The sequence below is a fragment of the Rattus norvegicus genome, chromosome 5 (genome assembly GCF_036323735.1).
Source record: "Rattus norvegicus strain BN/NHsdMcwi chromosome 5, GRCr8, whole genome shotgun sequence".
In the NCBI taxonomy this organism is placed as follows: domain Eukaryota; kingdom Metazoa; phylum Chordata; class Mammalia; order Rodentia; family Muridae; genus Rattus; species Rattus norvegicus.
The window spans coordinates 108,519,840-108,545,091 of NC_086023.1; the positions used below are offsets into that span (position 1 = coordinate 108,519,840).

Below are 25,252 nucleotides of genomic sequence, written 5' to 3' on the forward strand. Positions count from 1 at the left end.
GAGTCACCTGTGGGAATAAAGAGGAAAGCAACATCTGGGTCTCCATCCTGAAGAGACTTTGTGCTATGAAGTTTCTGCTCAATCACTACCTAGTTCCATAAGTAAAAGGATTCATGGGCATCCTTTCTACTTAAAGTAAAAAAAACAGAACTAAGGCTGAAATATCTCTTAAAGTGCAATGAACACTTAGTAAATGTATCAAATAACTCTGCATGTGCATGTGCACGGGTATACCTGTCATGTGTGGTTTGTGCATGCTGTGTCTCTGAGAAAGAGCAATGGACTGTCAGACAGAGACACAGGCTAAGGGATCCTGTTCTCTCTATATTAGCCATATGCACATACTTACTGGGTTCCTACATTTCCTTCATCCATCTAATCATTTGAAAATTATCCTTCACTTGGGTATGTGGATCTACAGGAATGATAGCAAAACAGACTACCTGGTTTAAGGATCTGAACAGGGCCATTAAAAGGCTATGGAGACTCTGGGCATGGAAGGGCACTGAGAAAGTCTGCAAAGCCAGGGAAATCATTATCAGCCTTAGCAGACATAGAGAGATGAGGGGACATGGTTCCCAAGTGTCTGACAGTGCATACCCTGAAAGTAGAAAAATCTAAGCCGTTCAATATCACAAAAGCAAATATGCCAGTTAGATACATTTTTTTCCCCAGAGGGGAAGGATTGATTCTATTATTGTCGTACAAAGATGGCCTTTTTAAATATATAAAAGCATACATAGAACACTTATTTTCACCACTAAATAAATTCAATCATTTCTAACTTTGAAAATGAATGGACAGACTTTAAACTCTGCAAATACAAAAAAATTACTATTCAAACTCCTTATTGTTGTGAGAAAGTGTAGGTAATCTAAAACGCCTTCTACTGTGATTTGACAAGAATATTTTGTAAGGTACTGACTGATCCTAAAATATCCTGAGCTTAATGATAAACATTGCCTGTTGATTTGTTTGGATTTAATAGCACTCCTGGCATAGAGTGGGAGCTTTCAAGCATTTGAAATACATATTTCAGATATTTACCCATATGTTTTAGTTTGGATGCAAAATGTTACTGGAGTTCACCTTTTTGGAGGTTGGTACTCAGGGAAGCAGTGTTCACAGGATACCCCTCACATCCTCCAGGAATAAACTTTATTAATGAAAACCCATTGATTATTTTAGATTAGTAGTCTATTAGGCAGTGAGGCTTTGCTGGAGGAAGGTTAGGGGGCTGCTTCCTAATTACAAACTTTTCCTGTCTGCCTCTTGGAGACCATGTAATGAGTAAATTATTGAGACTCATGGTCTTCCAATTGTGCAATGAATTCAGAAACCCTTGGTGTTAATAGTCTAAAGTTATGAGAAAAATGAATGAAAATTTAAGCTTTCAGATTTTAAATATCTTTTTCCTCTCATGTATGTGTGGGAATGTCTTACGCATGTATGTGCCTATATTTGTCTGTATGAGTTTATGTGTCTGAATGAGTCTATGTGCCTATATGTCATCACTGTGTTTATGTATAATTAAATGTTGTGCCTGGATGTGTGTATTCATTTGTCTATATTTGAGTATGTATATGTGTGAGTTTATATAAGTTATGCATGTGCATGTAGGCAATGTTTGTGAATGTTTGTGAGAAATTTTGGGAATTAGTTCATGTGTGTATGTGTCTGTGCTTCTGAGAGTATGTTTGAGTGATTGCAAGTATATATAGGGAAACCTGTACATGTGTAGGTGTATTGTTTTTGTTTGTTTAGTGTGTGTTCATGTATTGAAACCTGTCTTGTATGAGAGAGGTAATGTGTGTGTGTGTGTGTGTGTGTGTGTGTGTATACAAGTATTGTGGGAATATATATGTGTACCTGGGTAAGTCTGTGTGTGTATTGATATGTGTGTGGGTATGTATATGTGTGTACATCTGTATTCATGTCTCAGTGTTGTATGTGTGAGCATAATTATGTCAAAATGTCCATTTTTTGTCGGACTGTATATTTTTTATGCATGTGATTGTGTGTTCATTTGTGTATGTGAATGCTTATCTTTGTATGTGTGTGTAGGTGAGTTGTGGCTGTGAGTGTATTGTGTGCGTGTGTTTGCATATTGCTATGCATCTGTATATAAGAGTGGTCTGTGTCTGCATATGCATGATGAGTGAATTTGTTAAATGTGTGTTTGTGTCACTTTGTGTGTGGGTATGTGTGAGAGGGAGGCATAGGGAGAGAAAGAGGCGTAGGGAGAGAGTGAGAGAAAAAGAGAGAGGGGGGAGGGAGAGGGAGAGGGAGAGAGATAGAGAGAGGTAGACACACACTGAGACATGGAGAATGTGTACTAGGTACAGCTTGCTTTGCTATGAATGTGGAGGTCAGAGGCCATCTTACAGGTCTTGGTTGTGTTCTGCAACCTTGTGTTCCAGAAATTGAACCATGATTATAAAGCTTGAACATAAGGCTTTTTCCATGTACAGCCCTCAGGATGCCATGAAAATCTTTGGATAAAGAGCTAGTTTACAGCCATAGCTATATTTACTTTAACAAAATTAATATAAAGAAAATAACTTTATTTTAGACTTTAAACAATATAAAATTTTGAAGTATACCATTATGTCGGTATGATTTCCGTAGAGACAGGGTTTCTCTGTGTAGTCCTGACTGGTCTGGAACTTGCTCTGTAGACAAGGCTGGCCTTGATGTCCTATACCCTTTTGCCTATACAATGCAGCTGCCAGGCCACAATAGTATTTCTAATTTAGAAAGATTTTGCACTGCCCTTAACTTTTTGATGCAAATATTTATGTACATGGCATCAATAAAATTAAAAATAATTGTAAATGAATTACAATACCTTTTAAATACAACAACAGAGAAAGTTTTGTGTTTGCAATATATGTATAAATTTCTAATAAAGACTACACATCTATAGAATAGTGGTTAATGACAATTTTAATGTAATTTAAGAGAAGTCATGTAGCATAGCTTTCTGAGGGTGGCAGTGAAAGAGAAAGTAATAATGGAACCCAAATCCTTGAGAAAAAATGGCCAGAAGTAAGCAGAGAGTGAGGTAAAGAAAGTGAAAAGAGAATTGGGAAGCTAGGGGAGGGCATTCAGAAAGGGGAAAGTTGAGTTTGCCACTATTTAAGATAGATGCACACAGCAGGGTTATCAGAGAACCTACAGGGGAAGACTCAAACACGGTGCTCAGAGAGTCATCAGCATCTGCAAGATCCACGATGGCTATGGTTTGTGCATTCCTCACGATTCTGGTAGTTATGAGCCACTGGTCAACCTGCTGTCTAGGATGTGACCTGCCTCGCACTCATAACCTCACAGTCTTGAAACAAATGAGTCGACAGTCCCCTGTCTCCTGCCTGAAGGACATAAAATACTTTGAACTCCCTTTGGAGAAGGTGGATGCCCAGCAGATCCAGAAGTCTCAAGCCATCTCTGTACTGCAAACTCTGACTCAGCAGGTCCTGACCCTCTTCGAATCAGAGGAGTCACGTGCTGCTTGGAATGAAACCCTCCGATTGTCATTCTGCAATTACCTCTACCAGCAGCTCAAAGATCTTGAAGCCTGTCAGAATCAGCAGGTTGGAGTGCAGGAAGTTCCCTTGACCCAGGAACCCTCCTGGCTGGCTGTGAGGGAATACTTCGGCAGGATCACCATGTACCTGAAACAGAAGAAACACAGCCCCTGTGCCTGGGAAGTGGTTAGAGTAGAAGTCGGGAGAGCCCTGATTTATTCAGATATGTTCCTGGCAAAACTGAGTGAAGAGAAGGAATGAGTTCTGAGACAAAGTGGAGAGGATTCTCCTGGACTACAACATTGCATCTCACATTATGAGCAATTATTTTCAATATGTTAAACTCTTTTTGTATCTGCATCCATTTGGTTATTTATTTATTTATTTATTTATTTATTTATTTATTCATTGATTGATTGATTGATTCATTTATTTATTAGAATGCTATAATGTATGTTAAGATATTTATGCTAAATCTTTTATTCTTTTATTTTTACTATAGCTAATTGTCATTTGCAATTAAATTATTTTGAATTCAAATAAATTTGCTTTATAAGACACTTTGTATTAATTTGCTCTCTTTCACATTAATAATTATTTTTAACATTAGAGTCTACACTGTAACTATTGTACAAATGCACACTTTCTAAATATCAGAGCAGAAAGACATATACAGTGCGCAGTTTTTAGACAAGCCCTAGATATTTTCACCTACTTCTCTCTAGCATATAGTATTCTTCTGGATGGATAAACAGCATGCTGTGCAGAAGACAACCAGAGAGTCTTGCTCCTAACATTCCTTAGTCCACTTTGACCAAATATGTCCTGGTTTAATTTAGCACCTGATTTCCTTGATCTCATATACTTATCTTCTTTTATCGATAATGAGTTTAGTTGTTTGAGGTTCTAAAAATTAGTGAGGTCATGTAGAGCAGTGCAAAACAGATAAAACAATGACTAGTCTGCCTATAGGGCACAGAAAGGGAAAACAAAAAGAACGTGGGATTTACACCCACTCCTCATAGCCTCATAATCCAGTCCTAGGAATAAATCCAACCAGGGGAGAGAAATGACTCTAAAATTAACCCTTTGAAACACTATTCCGTCTGTATTTCCGGGACCTTTCCTCTTCCCACTTTCTACTTCTCTGTTTGTTACTCTTCTTCCTCCTCCTCTTTCTTCCTCCTCTCCCTACTCCTCATTGTTCTACTTTTGCTCCATCTTCTTTGAATCACTAGTTGTGCATGGTACAGCACCATCTCATGGAGCATGGTAGCCGCTCTCAGGGGTCCCATCCCTGATGATACTGGAATCTCTTTCCTCCAGCTCCAATATTTTTCCATCGTTCCTCAGCTGGAGGTGGAATTGCCTTTTTTCCAAGCTGATATTTTGTCTGGCCTGGTCATGTCAATTCAGTCATAGCCACTCACAGTTCACATGAGTAACTATTCTGTTGTGTTCAAGAACATGGCTTTGCTGAGTCATCCACTGCCTCTGGCTTTTCCAATTCTTCTACTCCCTCTTCTTCAATGGTTCCCGAGGCCAAAATATCAGCTCTTCATTTTCCCAGTGACCAGTTGTGAGTCTCTGTTCATTGGCAGGGAATATAAGAGTTCTGTGGTAAGTGTTGGCCAGTGCAGGAGCCCCCTCTTAGATGTAAGCTCTAATGTCAAATCAGGTATTGTGACAGGATGAGTTCAGCATTTGGTTCTTTGTTACCTTCATGGCTCCACATGTATTTTAAGTAGGATCCTTCTGAGAGAAATATTACTGAAATTTTTATGCAGATTGCATTGATAATGAACATCACCTGAAAATATAGTCACTTTCATAACATTATTTTACGAATGGCCATAGATCTTTTCCTTTTCTCATAGTTTCGAACATTTTTGCTACTACTCTCTTGCTTAGATGACACATCTGTGTCTTTTTCAGCTTTCATTTCAATGACATCATATCTTTAGTTCAGTGCCACAAACCAACCTCAGGGTTTTCTTTCTAGGAAAGAGAAGAGACACAGAACAGAATTGGAGACTTTGACCATCAAACCAACACCTCAGGAGAGATGAAAGGGTAAATGTAAATGTACAGAGAGTTGAGACACTCAAAGCCCTTGCTGTTTGTCACGATTAAATGAATTATTCTACCTTTAGACACATCGGACATGGAAGACTAATCACTGAATTGAATATTCAATAATAACGGAGGCTAACAAATATTTGGGCATCAGTGTCTTAGACTGAATCTGAAAGTGGAAGTACAGGCAAATGTATATATTATGTATGATATGCTGTATGTGTGATATAATACCATTAATTATGTATGTGCATGGATGTATGTGTACATATGTGCTCACATACAGCTTTGTCTCATAGACTCCCAGTACCTCCCTGCTGCTCCAGACCCCATCTTACATCCTCAGAGCCCTTGTTTCCCCCTCCCTGATGCAGAAAGCCCCAGTGTGTGTTTCTCATTCTCTCCTCATTACCCAGGTCTGCTCACTCTACAAATGTTGTCTATCCTTTACATCTGTGTTCCTGACTGGAGGTTTTTTGAAAACATATTTGCCCCAGTGAAACCAAAATCAAGGAGTTCAAGGTTTGAATGAAACTCAGTATAAGAATTTTTCTTAAGTTTAGACGATAGACAATGTTCTTCTAAAGACCTAAAGCTGACTGTTTCAACAAGGAAAAGAAATAGAAAAAAGAAAAAACCAAAAGACAGGAAAAAGAGAAGGAAAGAAGAAAGGGGAAAGACGGAAGAAGAAAGAAGGAAAGAAAGAAAGGAAGAAAAAAAGGAAGAAAGTAAAAGGAAACCAATCTTCAATTATGATAAAAATTTGGAGAAGAGAGCCACCTACTGGCTTGGCCTGAGAAGAAAAAACAGAATCCAATTCTGGGGAGCTTTTCTTTCTTTACAGAATTCAGTTTCCTGGCAGAGTTTCCTCCACACTGAAGCAGACTTTTGTCCAGTAGAACTGAATTCAGAAAGACTCCATTCCCTCCAAATGCACCTTAGAAAGGTAAATCCTCTCCTGTCCATATCCCATGTCATCTGAACATTTTACAGGTATATATAAAAAGGAATTCTGTGTCATTTCCCTCTAGTCTTCTATAACTGAAGTTCTCTGGAGAAGGAGGGGTCTGTGTGCAGTCCCTTTAGTAGGGACTCACAACCAAACTCACGTCCTTTTGATCATTAGGTAAGGCCTTGTGAAACTGAGACAACCAACCCTGAGCTAGGAATGCTGAAAAAAATAGCATCTGAGCCCACAGAAGGGATTCTTTAGCTGCTGCTCTGCCTGACGATGCCAGCAACAGTGAGTTTGCTAAATGCAAGGATCTATGGCCGTCTTCTGATATGTGACCTCAAGAGTTTAGGCAACCTACTCCACGATGGCCTGTCCATGAGGTGCAATGTGAATCCGTGTTCCAGACCATGGTCAATAAATTGATGCAGAGTAACACTTCATATGTCTATTGGTAAGATTGTTGTTTTACAGGGGCCGAGATCAACATATCAGAGACTCTTGATTCCTCGGACTCTTTGAGGTTTGAAGGACACTTGAACAGAGGAATACAATGTGTGTCTCTATGAAGAACTGCCAAGGAAATCTCTAGACCTTCAGTTCCCTCTTAGGACTAAGTTTTCAGTTACAACCACTTCCTCCTTGAGGTTTTGTTTTGGCCCTGCACTCTGAGTACAGGAGAAGGATGTCTCTGTCTCATTGGACAGTAAACATGCTCAGAGGAGTGGTGTCATGTCTGATTCCTCACAGGGAGCAGAGGAATAGGTAAGGAATTATATATGATGGAAACATACATTGGTAATCTGTGTGTTTGAACAAAATCATGTGATATGAAGTTTTGCTGCAGAACTGGTAATTGAAATAGACTTTGCTGGGGACAGCAATTATTGCATAAATGACTATTGGTTTGACTGCTCAACACATGTTAGATATGACTTTCTTTGCTGTTTCTTTGCTGACTATTTTTAGTGTAATCTTCATCACTTTCTTGGTTATATAATAAAATTATTATGAAATATCTCCAGGTATCATCCTGCTCAGATAATACATAATGTCATATTGTGTTTCACTTGTTTCTACTAAACAAAATTTGGGAATCAAGAGACAGAAATACAAGTACTGAGACAGGAGAATTCAGTAAGTGACAAAGTACTGAGCCATCATTCCTGTACACAGAAGCAGACCCGATTCAATGCACACTGAATTCACACAGAAAGGACATGGGAGTCAGGGAGCTTCACGTTTGTGCATAAAAACATATCTGTGTAGAGACACACAATGTACGATAGAGACTGCCAATTTTGTCAAGCTTCAGGTTTGAGAATGTTAAAATGTCCATATCCAGTTCTCTGTGTCTATTATTCCTGAGTTGTAATGACCAGTAATCAGGGATGTAGAACCGGACACAGAAGCATCTTACTAAATGGAGGAAGTCCATGCAAGGATCTGGCCACTACCCTAGCTAAATCAGTGAGCTGCAAGGCCAGTGTGAGGCACTGTGAGGAACACAGCTAGAAGAGAGTGATGAGCTTACTTGACATCCATCTCTCTCTTCCATATACACATGCACATTCAGAGGCCAGCACTAGTTGCCAAAGCACTTGCAATGATTAGAAGCCTATATACCGATTTCTCCTTTCTCAGATGAAGTGTATCAAGTCATATATCAAGGCCCTTGATGCTAAGCACCTCATTTTTTACAGGATGATGAATATTGATCTATTGTCATTCCTTTAGAGGCAACTATCAAATTCGATGAGCACCATTTTTTTTCTAGATTGTGCCTTATTTCCAGCATGTAATTTTGTATTCTTTCTTACAAATGAGATTTCACTATTATAAGGAATTATGGCTGGGTATTCTATTCTATTCTATTCTATTCTATTCTATTCTATTACATTCTATTCTATTCCACAGATCAACCTTCTATTCATATCCTAAATCAAAGCTCTATTTATCATTATAGGTCTGTAGTACATTGTGAGTCCAAGGGTGGTGATACTATAGCATTTCTTTTTTAAATATTATTACTTTTTTTTAAATTAACTGAAGTATTTCTTATTTACATTTTAAGTTATTATTCCCTTTCCCAGTTTCCGGGCCAGCATCCCCCTCCCCTTCTTTATCAGTGTTCCCCTCCCCATCCTCCCCCCATTGCCACCCTTCCCCCAACAATCACGTTCACTGGGGGTTCAGTCTTAGCACACCAAGGGCTTCCCATTCCACTGGTGATCTTACTAGGATATTCATTGCTACCTATGAGGTCAGAGTCCAGGGTCAGTCCATGTATAGTCTTTAGGTAATGGCTTAGTCCCTGGAAGCTCTGGTTGCTTGGCATTGTTGTTCATATGGGGTCTAGAGCTCCTTCAAGCTCTTCCAGTTCTTTCTCTGATTCCTTCAACGGGGGTCCTATTCTCAGTTCAGTGGTTTGCTGCTGGTATTCGCCTCTGTATTTGCTGTATTCTGGCTGTGTCTCTCAGGAGTGATCTATATCCGGCTCCTGTCGGGCTGCACTTCTTTGCTTCATCCATCTTGTCTAATTGGGTGTCTGTATATGTATGAGCCACATGTGTGGCAGGCTCTGAATGGGTGTTCCTTCTGTCTCTGTTTTAATCTTTGCCTCTCTATTCCTTGTCAAGGGTATTCTTGTTCCCCTTTTAAAGAAGGAGTGAAGCATTCACATTTTGATCATCCGTCTTGAGTTTCATTTGTTCTAGGCATCTAGGGTTATTCAAGCATTTGGGCTAATAGCCACTTATCAGTGAGTGCATACCATGTATGTCTTTCTGTGATTGGGTTAACTCACTCATGATGATATTTTCCAGTTCCAACCATTTGCCTACGAATTTCATAAAGTCGTTGTTTTTGATAGCTGAGTAATATTCCATTGTGTAGATGTACCACATTTCCTGTATCCATTCCTTTGTTGAAGGGCATCTCGGTTCTTTCCAGCTTCTGGCTATTATAAATAAGGCTGCGATGAACATAGTGGAGCAAGTGTCTTTTTTATATGTTGGGGCAACTTTTGGGTATATGCCCAAGAGAGGTATAGCTGGATCCTCAGGTAGTTCAATGTCCAATTTTCTGAGGAACACCCAGACTGATTACCAGAATGGTTGTACCAGTCTGCAATCCCACCAACAATGGAGGAGTGCTTCTCTTTCTCTGCATCCTTGCCAGCATCTTCTGTCACCTGAGTTTTTGATCTTAGCCATTCTCACTGGTGTGAGGTGAAATCTCAGGGTTGTTTTGATTTGCATTTCCCTTATGACTAAAGATGTTGAACATTTCTTTAGGTGTTTCTCAGCCATTCGGCATTCCTGAGCTGTGAATCCTTTTCTTAGCTCTGACCTCCATTTTTTTTATTTTTTTTTAATTTTTTATTTTTTAATTTTTTTTTAATTCTCATTTTTTTTTACATTTTGAGTGTTATTCCCTTTCCCGGTTTCCGGGCAAAAATCCCCCTATCCCCTCCCTCCTCCCCTTCCTTATGGGTATTCCCCTCCCAACCCTCCCCCCATTGCCACCCTCCCCCCAACAGTCTAGTTCACTGGGGGGTTCAGTCTTAGCAGGACCCAGGGCTTCCCCTTCCACTGGTGCTCTTACTAGGATATTCATTGCTAACTATGAGGTCAGAGTCCAGGGTCAGTCCATGTATAGTCTTTAGGTAGTGGCTTAATCCCTGGAAGCTCTGGTTGCTTGGCATTGTTGTACATATGGGGTCTCGAGCCCCTTCAAGCTCTTCCAGTTCTTCTCTGAATCCTTCAACAGGGGTTATATTCTCAGTTCAGTGGTTTGCTGCTGGCATTCGCCTCTGTATTTGCTGTATTCTGGCTGTGTCTCTCAGGAGTGATCTACATCCGGCTCCTGTCTGACCTCCATTTTTTAATAGGGTTATTTGTCTCCCTGGGGTCTAACTTCTTGAGTTCTTTGTATATTTTGGATATAAGCCCAGTATCTGTTGTAGGATTCTTAAAGATCATTTCCCAATCTGTTGTGTGCTGTTTTATCCTGACCACAGTGTCCTTTGCCTTATAGAAGCTTTGCAGTTTTATGAGATCCCATTTTCGTTTCTGGATCTTAGAGCATAAGTCATTGGTGTTTTGTTCAGGAAATTTTTTCCAGTTCCCATGTGTTCGAGATGCTTTCCCCCTTTTTCTTCTATTAGTTTGAGTGCATCTGGTTTGATGTGGAGGTCCTTGATCCACTTGGACTTAAGCTTTGTACAGGGTGATAAGCATGGATCAATCTGCATTCTTCTACATGTTGACCTCCAGTTGAACCAGCACCATTTGCTGAAAATGCTATCTTTTTTCCATTGGATGGTTTTTGTTCCTTTCTCAAAAATCAAGTGAACATAGGTGTGTGGCTTCACTTCTGGGTCTTCAATTCTATTCCGTTGGTCAATCTGTCTGTCTCTGTACCAATACCATGCAGTTTTTTATCACTATTGCTCTGTAGTACTGCTTGAGTTCAGGGATAGTGATTCCCCCAGAAGTCCTTTTATTGTTGAGGACAGTTTTAGCTATCCTGGGTTTTTTGTTATTCCAGATGAATTTGCAAATTGTTCTGTCTAACTCCATCAAGAATTGGATTGGTATTTTGATGGGGATTTCATTGAATGTGTAAATCACTTTTGGTAAAATGGCCATTTTTATTATATTAATCCTGCCAATCCATTAGCATAGGAGATCTTGCCATCTTTTGAGGTCTTCTTCAATTTCTTTCTTCAGAGGCATGATATTCTTTTTTTCATTTTTTTAATTTATTTAATACTTAATAATAATTCTTTGGTTTCCGGGCAAACATCCCCCTCCCCCTCCCCTTCCTTATGGGTGTTCCCCTCCCAAACCATCCCCCATTGCCGCCCTCCCCCCAACAGTCTAGTTCACTGGGGGTTCAGTCTTAGCAGGACCCAGGGCTTCCCCTTCCACTGGTGCTCTTACTAGGATATTCAATGCTACCTATGAGGTCAGAGTCCAGGTTCAGTCCATGTATAGTCTTTAGGTAGTGGCTTAGTCCCTGGAAGCTCTGGTTGCTTGGCATTGTTGTACATATGGGGTCTCGAGCCCCTTCAAGCTCTTCCAGTTCTTTCTCTGATTCCTTTAACGGGGGTCCTATTCTCAGTTCAGTGGTTTGCTGCTGGCATTCGCCTCTGTATTTGATGTATTCTGGCTGTGTCTCTCAGGAGCGATCTACATCCGGCTCCTGTCGGTCTGCACTTCTTTGTTTCATCCATCTTGTCTAATATGGTGGCTGTATATGTATGGGCCACATGTGGGGCAGGCTCTAAATGGGAGTTCCTTCAGTCTCTGTTTTAATCTTTGCCTCTCTCTTCCCTGCCAAGGGTATTCTTGTTCCCCTTTTAGAGAAGGAGTGAAGCATTCACATTTTGATCATCCGTCTTGAGTTTCATTTGTTCTAGGCATCTAGGGTTATTCAAGCATTTGGGCTAATAGCCACTTATCAGTGAGTGCATACCATGTATGTCTTTCTGTGATTGGGTTAGCTCACTCAGGATGATATTTTCCAGTTCCAACCATTTGCCTACGAATTTCATAAAGTCGTTGTTTTTGATAGCTGAGTAATATTTTATTGTGTAGATGTACCACATTTCCTGTATCCATTCCATGTTGAAGGGCATCTGGGTTCTTTCCAGCTTCTGGCTATTATAAATAAGGCTGCGATGAACATAGTGGAGCATGTGTCTTTTTTATATGTTGGGGCATCTACTGGGTATATGCCCAAGAGAGGTGTAGCTGGATCCTCAGGTAGTTCAATGTCCAATTTTCTGAGGAACCTCCAGACTGATTTCCAGAGTGGTTGTACCAGTCTGCAATCCCACCAACAATGAAGGAGTGTTCCTCTTTCTACGCATCCTCGCCAGCATCTGCTGTCACCTGAGTTTTTGATCTTAGCCATTCTCACTGGTGTGAGGTGAAATCTCAGGGTTGTTTTGATTTGCATTTCCCTTATGACTAAAGATGTTGAACATTTCTTTAGGTGTTTCTCAGTCATTCGGCATTCCTCAGCTGTGAATTCTTTGTTTAGCTCTTAACCCCATTTTTTAATAGGTTTATTTGTCTCCCTGGGGTCTAACTTCTTGAGTTCTTTGTATATTTTGGATATAAGGCCTCTATCTGTTGTAGGATTGGTAAAGATCTTTTCCCAATCTGTTGGTTGAGGCTTGATATTCTTATTGTACAGATCTTTTTCTTGCATGGTTAAAGTCACACCATGGTACTTCATATTATTTGGGACTATTATGAAGGGTGTCATTTCCCTAATTTCGTTCTAGGCTTGTTTCTCTTTTGTGTAGAGGAAGGCTACTGATTTATTTGAGTTAATTTTATACCCAGCCACTTTGCTGAAGTTGTTTATCAGCTTTAGTAGTTCTCTGGTGGAAATTTTGGGATCACTTAAATATACTATCATATCACCTGCAAAGAGTGATATTTTGACTTCTTCCTTTCCAATCTGTGTCCCTTTGATCTCCTTTTGTTGTCTGATTGCTCTGGCTAGAACTTCAAGAACTATATTGACTTTGTAGGGAGAGAGGGGGCAGCCTTATCTAGTCCCTGATTTTAGTGGGATTGCTTCAAGTTTCTCTCCATTTAGTTTAATGTTATCGACTGGTTTGCTGTATGCCGCTTTTACTATGTTTAGGTATGGGCCTTGAATTCCTATTCTTTCCAGGGCTTTTATCCTGAAGGGGTGTTGAAGTTTGTCATATGCTTTCTCAGCATGTAATGAAATGATCATGTGGTTTTGTTCTTTCAGTTTGTTTATATAATGGATAACATTGACGGTTTTCCATATATTAAACCATCCCTGCATACCTGCGATGAAGCCTACTTGATCATGGTGGATGATTATTTTGATGTGCTCTTGAATTCTGTTTGCCAGAATTTTATTGAGTAGTTTTGGGTCGATACTCATAAGAGAAAGTGGTCCGAAATCAATTTCTTTGTTGGGTCTTTGTGTGGTTTAGGTATAAGAGTAATTGTGGCTTCATAGAAGGAATTCGATAGTGCTCCATCTGTTTCAATTTTGTGGAATAGTTTGGATAGTATTGGTATGAGGTCTTCTATGAAGGTCTGATAGAATTCTGCACTGAACCCATCTGGACTTGGTCTCTTTTTGATTGGAAGACCTTTAATGAATGCTTCTATTTTGTTAGGAGTTATGGGGTTGTTTAACTTGTTTATCCGTTCCGGATTTATCTTCAGTACCTTGTATCTGTCTAGGAAATTGTCCATTTCCTGCAGATTTTGAAGTTTTGTTGAATATAGGCTTTTGTAGTAGGATCTGATGATTTTTTTTTCATTTCCTCTGATTCTGTAATTATGTTCCCCTTTTCATTTCTGATTTTGTTAATTTGGACACACTCTCTGTGTCCTCTTGTTAGTCTGGCTAAGGGTTTATCTATCTTGTTGATTTTCTCAAAGAACCAACTTTTAGTTCTGTTGATTCTTTCTGTGGTCGTTTTTATTTCTACTTGGTTCATTTCAGCTCTGAGTTTGATTATTTCCTGCATTCTACTCCTCCTGGGTGTATTTGCTTCTTTTTGTTCTAGAGCTTTTAGGTGTGCTTTCAAGCTGCTGACATATGGTCTCTCCTGTATCTTTCTGCAGGCACTCAGAGCTGTGAGTTTTCCTATTATCACAGCTTTCATTGTGTCCCATATGTTTGGGTATGTTGTACCTTCATTTTCATTAAATTCTAAGAAGTCTTTAATTTCTTTCTTTCTTTCTTCCTTGACCAGGTTATCATTGAGTAGAGCAATGTTCAACTTCCATGTATATGTGGGCGTTTTTCACTTATTTTTATTGAAGACCAGCTTTAGCCCATGGTGGTCTCATAAGGCACATGGGATTATTTCTCTCTTTCTTTATCTGTTGAGTCCTGTTTTTTGACCCATTATATGGTCAATTTTGGAGAAAGTACCATGAGGTGGTGAGAAGAAGGTTTATCCTTTAATTTTAGGATAGAATGTTCTATAATTATCTGTTAAGTCCATTTGGCTCATGACTTCTCTTAGTCTCTCTACGTCTCTGTTTCCATGATCTGTCCATTGATGAGAGTGGGGTGTTGAAGTCTCCTACTATTATTGTGTGAGGTGCAATGTGTGTTTTGAGCTTTAGTTAGGTTTCTTTTACGTATGTAGGTGCCCTTGTATTTGGGGCATAGATATTTAGGATTGATAGTTCATCTTGGTGGATTTTTCCTTTGATGAATATGAAGTGTCCTTCCTTATCTTTTTTGATGACTTTTAGTTGAAAATTGATTTTATTTGATATTAGAATGGCTACTCCAGCTTGCTTCTTCCTACCATTTGCCTGGAAAGTTGTTTTCCAGCCTTTCACTCTGAGGTAGTGTCTGTTTTTGTCTCTGAGATGTGTTTCTGTAGGCAGCAGAATGCAGGGTCCTCTTTGTGTATCCAGTTTGTTAATCTATGTCTTTTTATTGGGGAGTTGAGACCATTGATGCTGAGAGATATTAAGGAATAGTGATTATTGCTTCCTGTTATATTTATATTTGGATGTGAGGTTATGTTTGTGTGCTTTTCTTCTCTTTGTTTTGTTGCAAAGACGATTTGTTTCTTCATTTTTTCTAGGGTGTTGCTTGCCTCCTTATGTTGGGCTTTACCATTTATTTTCGTTTGTAGGGCTGGATTTGTAGAAAGATATTGTGTAAATTTGGTTTTGTCATGGAATATCTTGGTTTCTCCATCTATGTATATTGAGAGTTTTGCAGGATACAGTAACCTGGGCTGGCATTTGTGTTCTCTTAGGGTTTGTATGACATCTGTCTAAGATCTTCTGGCTTTCATAGTCTCTGGCGAGAAGTCTGGTGTGATTCTGATAGGTCTGACTTTATATGTTACTTGAACTTTTCCCTTACTGCTTTTAATATTCTGTATTTTGTGCATGTGGTGTTTTGACTATTATGTGATGGCTGGAGTTTCTTTTCTGGTCCAATCTATGTGGAGTTCTGTAGGCTTCTTGTATGCTTATGGGCATCTCTTCCTTTAGGTTAGGGAAGTTTTCTTCTATGATGTTGTTGAAGATATTTACCGGTTTTTTGAGCTGGGAGTCTTCACTCTCTTCTATACTTATTATCCTTAGGTTTGATCTTCTCATTGAGTCCTGGATTTCCTGTATGTTTTGGACCAGTACCATTTTCTGTTTTACATTATCTTTGACAGTTGTGTCCATGATTTTTATGGAATCATCTGCTCCTGAGATGAAGTATAGCCATGTGACACAGTGGCATTTGTTTTGGAGAGAGAGAGAGATATCAAGGAAATAATTTTGTCTGTAATGAGTCACCTGTGGGAATAAAGAGGAAAACACCATCTAGGTCTCCATCCTGAAGAGACTGTGTGCTATGAAGTTTCTGCTCAATCACTGCCTAGTTCCATAAGTACAAGGATTCATGGGCATCCTTTCTACTTAAAGTAAAAAAACAGAACTAAGGCTGAAATATCTCTTAAAGTGCAATGAACACTTAGTAAATGTATCAAATAACTGTGCATGTGCATGTGCATGGGTATACCTGTCACGTGTGGTTTGTATGTGTTTGTGCATGCTATGTCTCCAAGAAAGAGCAATGGACTTTCAGACAGAGACACAGGCTAAGGGATCCTGTTCTCTCTATATTAGCCCTATGTACACACTTACTGGGTTCCTACATTTCCTTCATCCATCTAATCATTTGAAAATTATCCTTCACTTGGTTACGTGGATCCACAGGAATGATAGCAAAACAGACTACATGGTTTAAGGATCTGAACAGGGCCATTAGAAGGCTATGGAGACTCTGGGCATGGAAGGGAGCTGAGAAAGTCTGCAAAGCCAGGGAAATCATTATCAGGCTTAGCAGACACAGAGAGATGAGGGGACATAGTTCCCAAGTGTCTGACAGTGCATACCCTGAGAGTAGAAAAATCTAAGCCTATCAATATCACAAAAGCAAATATGCCAGTTAGATACATTTTTTCCCAGAAAGGAAGGATTGATTCTATTATTGTCGTACAAAGATGGCCTTTTTAAATATATAAAAGCATACATAGAACACTTATTTTCACCACTAAATAAATTCAATCATTTCTAACTTTGAAAATGAATGGATAGACTTCAAACTCTGCAAATACAAAGAAATGACTATTCAAACTCCTTATTGTTGTGAGAAGGTGTAGGTAATCTAAAATGGCTTCTACTGTGATTTGACAAGAACATTTTGTAAGGTACTGACTGATCCTAAAATATCCTGAGCTTAATGATAAACATTGCCTGTTGATTTGTTTGGTTTTAATAGCACTCCTGGCATAGAGCGGGAGTTTTCAAGCATTTGAAACACAAATTTCAGATATTTACCCATATGTTTTGATTTGGATGCAAAATGTTACTAGGGTTCAACATGTTGGAGGTTGGTACTCAGGGAAGCAGTGTTCACAGGATACCCCTCACATCCTCCAGGAATAAACTTTATTAATGAAAACCCATTGATTATTTCAGATTAGTAGTCTATTAGGCAGTGAGGCTTTGCTGGAGGAAGGTTAGGGGGCTGCTTCCTAATTACAAACTTTTCCTGTCTGCCTCTTGGAGACCATGTAATTAGTAAATTTTTGAGACTCATGGTCTTTCCACTGTGCAATAAATTTAGAAACCCTTGGTGTTAATAGTCTAAAGTTATGAGAAAAATGAATGAAAATTTAAGCTTTCAGATTTTAAATATCTTTTTCCTCTCATGTATGTATGGGAATGTCTTATGCATGTATGTGCCTATATTTGTCTGTATGAGTTTATGTGTCTGAATGAGTCTATGTGCCTATATGTCACTCACTGTTCATGTATAATTAAATGTAGTGCCTGGATGTGTGTATGCATTTGTCTATATTGGAGTATGTATATGTGTGAGTTTGTATAAGTTCTGCATGTGCATGTAGGCAATGTTTGTGAATGTTCGTGAGAATTTTTGGGAATTAGTTCATGCGTGTATGTGTCTGTGCCTCTGAGAGTATATATGTTTGAATGATTGCAAGTGTATATGGGGAAACCTGTACATGTGTAGGCGTATGGTTTTTGTTTGTTTAGTGTGTGTTCATGTATTGAAACCTGTCTTATATGAGAGAGGTAATGTGTGTGTGTGTGTGTGTATACACACAAGTATTGTGGGAATGTATGTGTATGCAAGTGTAAATCTGTGTGTGTATTGATGTATGTGTGTGTATGTATATGTGTATGTATCTGTATTCATATCTCAGTGTTGTATGTGTGAGCATATATATGTAAAAATGTCTACTTTTTGTCTGTGTGTCTATTTTTATGTATGTGAGTGTGTGTGCATTTGTGTATGTGAATGCTTATCAATGTGTGTGTGCGTGGGGGTGAGTTGTGAGTATGTGTGCATTGTGCGAGAGTGTTTGTATATTTCTGTGCATCTGTATATAAGTGTGGTCTGTGTGTCTGCATATGCATGATGAGTGAGTTTATGTAAATGTGTGTGAGAAGGAGGCATAGGGATAGATCGAGGCATAGGGAAAGAGAGAGAGAGAGAAAGAGAGAGAGAGAGAGAGAGAGAGAGAGAGAGAGAGAGAGACACACTGAGACATGGAGAGTGTGTACTAGGTACAGCTTACTCTGCTATGAATGTGGAGGTCAGAGGTCATCTTAAAGGTCTTGTTTGGGTACTACAACCTTGTGTTCCAGAAATCAAACCATGCGTATAAAGCTTGGACATAAGACTTTTTCCATGTACACCCACAGGATGCCATGAAAATCTTTGGATAAAGAGCTAGTTTACAGCCGTAGCTATATTTACTTTAACAAAATTAATATAAAGAAAATAACTTTATTTTAGCCATTAAACAATATAAAACTTTTTTTTATTAACTTGAGTATTTCTTATATACATTTCGAGTGTTATTCCCTTTCCCGGTTTCCAGGCAAACATTCCCCTCCCCCCTCCCCTTCCTTATGGGTGTTCCCCTCCCAGCCCTCCCCCCATTGCCGCCCTCCCCCCCCATAGTCTAGTTCACGGGGGGTTCAGTCTTAGCAGGACCCAGGGCTTCCCCTTCCACTGGTGATCTTACTAGGATATTCATTGCTACCTATGGGGTCAGAGTTCAGGGTCAGTCCATGTATAGTCTTTAGGTAGTGGCTTAGTCCCTGGAAGCTCTGGTTGCTTGACATTGTTGTACATATGGGGTCTCGAGCCCCTTCAAGCTCTTCCAGTTCTTTCTCTGATTCCTTCAACGGGGGACCTATTCTCAGTTCAGTGGTTTGCTGCTGGCATTCGCTTCTGTATTTGCTGTATTCTGGCTGTGTCTCTCAGGAGCGATCTACATCCGACTCCTGTCGGTCTGCACTTCTTTGCTTCATCCATCTTGTCTAATTGGGTGGCTGTATATGTATGGGCCACATGTGGGGCAGGCTCTGAATGGGTGTTCCTTCAGTCTCTGTTTTAATCTTTGCCTCTCCCTTCCCTGCCAAGGGTATTCTTTTTCCTCATTTAAAGAAGGAGTGAAGCATTCACATTTTGATCATCCGTCTTGAGTTTCGTTTGCTCTAGGGATCTAGGGTAATTCAAGCATTTGGGCTAATAGCCACTTATCAATGAGTGCATACCATGTATGTCTTTCTGTGATTGTGTTAGCTCACTCAGGATGATATTTTCCAGTTCCAACCATTTGCCTACGAATTTCATGAACTCGTTTTTTTTGATAGCTGAGTAATATTCCATTGTGTAGATGTACCACATTTTCTGTATCCATTCCTCTGTTGAAGGGCATCTCGGTTCTTTCCAGTTTCTGGCTATTATTATAAATAAGGCTGCTGTGAACATAGTGGAGCACGTGTCTCTTTTATATGTTGGGGCATCTTTTGGGTATATGCCCAAGAGAGGTATAGCTGGATCCTCAGGCAGTTCAATGTCCAATTTTCTGAGGAACACCCAGACTGATTTCCAGAATGGTTTTACCAGTCTGCAATCCCACCAACAATGGAGGAGTGTTCCTCTTTCTCCACATCCTCGCCAGCTGTGAATTCTTTGTTTAGCTCTGAACCCCATTTTTTAATAGGGTTATTTGTTTCCGTGCGGTCTAATTTGAAAATCTTCAGGAAATGGACAATTTCCTAGACAGATACCAGGTATCGAAGGATTGATTCTATTATTGTCCTACAAAGATGGCCTTTTTAAATATATGAAAGCATACATAGAACACTTATTGTCACCACTGAATAAATTTAATCATTTCTAACTTTGAAAATGAATGGACTTTAAACTCTGCAAATACAAAGAAATGACTATTCGAACTCCTTATTGTTGTGAGAAGGTGTAGGTAATCTAAAATGGCTTCTACTGTGATTTGACAAGAACATTTTGTAAGGTACTGACTGATCCTAAAATATCCTGAGCTTAGTGATAAACATTGACTGTTGATTTCTTTGGTTTTAATAGCACTCCTGGCATAGAGCGGGAGTTTTCAAGCATTTGAAACACAAATTTCAGATATTTACCCATATGTTTTGATTTGGATGCAAAATGTTGCTAGGGTTCAATATGTTGGAGGTTGGTACTCAGGGAAGCAGTGTTCACAGGACACCCCTCATATCCTCCAGGAATAAACTTTATCAATGAAAACCCATTGATTATTTCAGATTAGTAGTCTATTAGGCAGTGAGGCTTTGCTGGAGGAAGGTTAGGGGGCTGCTTCCTAATATCAAACTTTTCCTGTCTGCCTCTTGGAGACCATGTAATGAGTAAATTTTTGAGACGCATGGTCTTCCCACTTTGCAATGAATTCAGAAACCCTTGGTGTTAATAGCCTATAGTTAATAGTTGTGAGAAAAAATGAATGAAAATTTAAGCTTTCAGATTTTAAATATCTTATTCCTCTCATATATGTGTGGGAATTTCTTATGCATGTATGTGCATATGTTTGTATGAGTTTATTTGTCTGAATGAGTCTATGTGCCTAATTGTCACTCACTGTGCTTATGTATAATTAACTGTTCTGCCTGGATGTTTGTATGCGTTTTTCTATATTTGAGTATGTATATGTGTGAGTTTGTATTAGTTATGCATGTGCATGTAGGCAAAGTTTGTGAATGTTTGTGAGAATTTTTGGAAATTCATTCATGCGTGTATGTGTCTGTGTCTGTGCCTCTGAGAGTATTTATGTTTGAATGATTGCAAGTGTATATGGGGAAACCTGTACATTTGTAGGCATATGGTTTTGTTTGTTTAGTGTGTGTTCATGTATTGAAAACTGTCTTATATGAGAGAGGTAATGTGTGTGTGTGTGTGTGTGTGTGTGTGTGTGTGTGTGTGTGAGATTTGGGGTGATATACATATACACACACATATATATATATATATATATGTGTGTGTGTGTATGTGTGTGTATACAAGTATTGTGGGAATATATATGTGTACCTGGGTAAGTCTGTGTGTGTATTGATGTTTGTGTGGGTATGTATATGTGTGTATATCTGTATTCATGTCTCAGTGTTGTATGTGTGAGCATAAATATGCAAAAATGTTCATTTTATGTCTGTCTGTATATTTTTTATGTATGTGACTGTGTGTTCATTTGTGTATGTGAGTGCTTATCTTTGTATATGTGTGTAGGTGTGTTGTAGCTATGTGTGTATTGTGTGAGTGTGTTTGCATATTCCTATGCATCTGTATATATGAGTGGTCTGTGTGTCTGCATATGCATAATGAGTGAATTTATTAAATGTGTGTTTGTTTCACTTTGTGTGTGTATATGTACGAGAGGGAGACATAGGGAGAGAGAGAGGAAGAGAGAGAGAAAGAGGGAGAGAGAGAGAGAGAGAGAGGTAGACACACACTGAGACATGGAGAGTGTGTACTAGGTACAAGCTTGCTTTGCTATGAATGTGGAGACCAGAGGCCATCTTACAGGTCTTGGTTTTGTTCTGCAATCTTGTGTTCTAGAAATCAAACCATGATTATAAAGCTTGAACATAAGGCTTTTTCCACATACAGCCCTCAGGATGCCATGAAAATCTTTGGATAAAGAGCTAGTTTACAGCTGTAGCTATATTTACTTTAACAAAATTAATATAAAGAAAATAACTTTATTTTAGCCTTTAAACAATATAAAATTTTTGAAGTGTACCATTATCTCGGTACGATTTCCGTAGAGACAGGGTTTCTCTGTGTAGTCCTGACTCGTTTGGAAATTGCTCTGTAGACAAGGCTGGCCTTGATGTCCTATACCCTTTTGCCTATACAATGCAGCTACCAGGCCACAATAGTATTTCTAATTTAGAAAGATTTTGCACTGCCCTTAACATTTTGATGCAAATATTTATGTACATGGCATAAATAAAATTAAAAATAATTGTAAATGAATTATAATACCTTTTAAATATAACCACAGAGAAAGTTTTGTGTTTGCAATAGATGTACAAATTTCTAATAAAGACTACATATCTATAGAATAGTGGTTAATGACAATTTTAATGTAATTTAAGAGAAGTCATGTAGCATAGCTTTCTGAGGGTGGCAGTGAAAGAGAAAGTAATAATGGAACCCAAATCCTTGAGAAAAAAATTGCCAGAAGCAAGCAGAGAGTGAGGTAAAGAAAGTGAAAAGAGAATTGGGAAGCTAGGGGAGGGCATTCAGAAAGGGGAAAGTTGTGTTTGCCACTATTTAAGATAGATGCACACAGCAGGGTTATCAGAGAACCTACAGGGGAAGACTCAAACACGCTGCTCAGAGAGACATCAGCATCTGCAAGATCCACGATGGCTATGGTTTGTGCATTCCTCACGATTCTGGTAGTTATGAGCCACTGGTCAACCTGCTGTCTAGGATGTAACCTGCCTCGCACTCATAACCTCACAGTCCTGAAACAAATGAGTCGACAGTCCCCTGTCTCCTGCCTGAAGGACATACAATACTTTGAACTCCCTTTGGAGAAGGTGGATGCCCAGCAGATCCAGAAGTCTCAAGCCATCTCCGTCTTGGAAACCCTGACTCAGCAGGTCCTGACCCTCTTCGAATCAGAGGAGTCACGTGCTGCTTGGAATGAAACCCTCCGATTGTCATTCTGCAAATACCTCTACCAGCAGCTCAAAGATCTTGAAGCCTGTCAGAATCAGCAGGTTGGAGTGCAGGAAGTTCCCTTGACCCAGGAACCCTCCTGGCTGGCTGTGAGGGAATACTTCGGCAGGATCACCATGTACCTGAAACAGAAGAAACACAGCCCCTGTGCCTGGGAAGTGGTTAGAGTAGAAGTCGGGAGAGCCCTGATTTATTCAGATATGTTCCTGGCAAAACTGAGTGAAGAGAAGGAATGAGTAGTGAGACAAAGTGGAGAGGACTCTCCTGGACTACAACATTGCATCTCACATTATGAGCAATTATTTTCAATATGTTAGACTATTTTGTATCTGCATCCATTTGGTTATTTATTCATTCATTCATTCATTTATTTATTTATTCATCCATTTATTTATTAGAATGCTATAATGTTTTTTAAGATATTTATGCTAAATCTCTTATTCCTTTATTTTTACTATAGCTAATTGTCATTTGCAATTGAATTATTTTGAATTCAAATAAATTTGCTTTATAAGACACTTTGTATTGATTAATTTGCTATCTCTTTGACATTAATAATTATTTTTAACATTAGAGTCTACACTGTAACTATTGTACAAATGCACACTTTCTAAATATCAGAGCGGAAAGACATATACACTGCACAGTATTTAGACAAGCCCTAGATATTTTCAACTACTTCTCTCTAGCATATAGTATTCTTCTGGATGGATAAACAGCATGCTGTGCAGAAGACAACAGAGAGTCTTACTCCTAACATTCCTTAGTCCACTTTGACCAAATATGTCCTGGGTTAATTTAGCACCTGATTTCCTTGATCTCATATACTTCTCTTCTTTTATCGATAATGAGTTTAGTTGTTTGAGGTTCTAAATATTAGTGAGGTCATGTAGAGCAATGCAAAACAGGTAAAACAATGACTAGTCTGCCTATATGGCACACAGAAAGGGAAAACAAGAAGAACCTGGGAATTAAACCCACTCCTCATAGCCTCATAGTCCAGTCCTAGGAATAAATCCAACCAGGGGAGTTAAATGACTCTAAAATCAACCCTTGGAAACACTATTCCTTCTCTATTTCCGGGACCTTTCCTCTTCCCACTTTCTACTTCTCTGTTTGTTACTCTTCTTCCTCCTCCTCTTTCTTCCTCCTCTGCTTACTCCTCATCATTCTACTTTTGCTCCATCTTCTTTGAATCACTTGTTGTGCATGGTACAGCACCATCTCATGGAGCATGGCAGCCACTCTCAGGGGCCCCATCAGCACCAATATTTTTCCATCATTCTTCAGCTGGAGGTAGAATTGCCTCTCTTTTCCAAGCTGATATTTTGTCTGGTGTGGTCATGTCAATTCAGTCATAGCCACTCACAGTTCACATGAGTAACTATTCTGTTGTGTTCAAGAACACGGCTTTGCTGAGTCATCCACTGCCTCTGTCTGTTCAAATTCTTCTACTCCCTCTTCTTCCATGCAAGGATCTGGCCACTATCCTAGCTAAATCAGTGAGCTACCAGGCCAGTGTGAGGCACTGTGAGGAACACAGCTAGAAGAGAGTGATGAGCTTACTTGACACCCATCTCTCTATTCCATATACACATGCATATTCAGAGGCCAGCACAAGTTGCCAAAGTACTTGTAATGAGTAGAAGCCTATTTACCGCTTTCTCCTTTTTTCAATTGAAGTGTATCAAGTCATATATGAAGGTCCTTGATGCTAGGCACTTCAGTTTTTTACAGGATGATGAATATTGGTCTATTTTCATTCATTTAGAGGCAACCATCAAATTAGATGAGCATCATTTTTTTCTAGATGGTGCTTTATTTCCAGAATGTACTTTTGTATTCTTCCTTACAAATGAGAGTTCAGTAAGTATAAGGAATTGTGGCTGGGTATTCTATTCTATTCTATTCTATTCTATTCTATTCTGTTCTGTTCTGTTCTGTTCTGTTCTGTTCTGTTCTGTTCTGTTCTATTCTATTCTATTCTATTCTATTCTATTCCACAAACAACCTTCTGTTCATATCCTAACCCTATGCTCTGTTTATCATTATAGGTCTGTAGTACATTGTGAGTTCAAAACTGGTGTTATTGTACCATTTACTTTATGTTTTAGTGTTGGTATAGACAATTTCCATACTTTATGAATAATAAATAGTTTATTTTAATTAACTGCAATGTATGCTTGTTATGAGTTTTAGATTATAAAGTTCCTATTGTACATAGATGGTGCGTGTTTGCATTTCATGTGCATATACTTGGGCTAGATGTCAATCATTGTCAGGTTTTTACCTCCTTTTCTTTGACAGGATCTTTTCCTTAAGCAAGGGCTCCCCATTGAAGCCAGACTGCCTGGCCTATGGGTTTGTGATGTTCGTTTATCCTGAATCAATGTGGAATTAACTAAAAGCCCGAAAGGTAGGCACATACCTGTGATCTAGTTTTGCTTAACTTGGAGTAAGAAAATTCACTTCTAATCAGGATATCTAAAATGGGAAGACAGAGCTTTAGTCAGGATCTTTGAGGTGTGAAGACTCACCTCTACTACGAGCCAGGCCTTCTGCTGGAAGCCTATGTCAGTACATGAAAGGTGCTTTT

At 39.1% G+C, this 25,252-nt stretch overlaps 2 protein-coding genes across 2 annotated transcripts; both read left to right on the top strand.

Annotated features, from left to right (window-relative positions):
• Positions 1-3,227: 3,227 nt before the first annotated feature.
• LOC120103159 (interferon alpha-12-like) lies at positions 3,228-3,788 on the top strand. Its single transcript, XM_039111554.2, has one exon. It carries the CDS (start codon positions 3,234-3,236, stop codon positions 3,786-3,788), a length of 555 nt encoding a protein of 184 aa, XP_038967482.1. The 5' UTR covers positions 3,228-3,233.
• An 18,549-nt stretch (positions 3,789-22,337) lies between these two features.
• LOC120103160 (interferon alpha-12-like) lies at positions 22,338-22,892 on the top strand. The gene has a single exon (XM_039111555.2). The coding sequence runs from the start codon at positions 22,338-22,340 to the stop codon at positions 22,890-22,892; it is 555 nt and encodes a 184-aa protein (XP_038967483.1).
• The last annotated feature ends 2,360 nt before the right edge of the window (positions 22,893-25,252 follow it).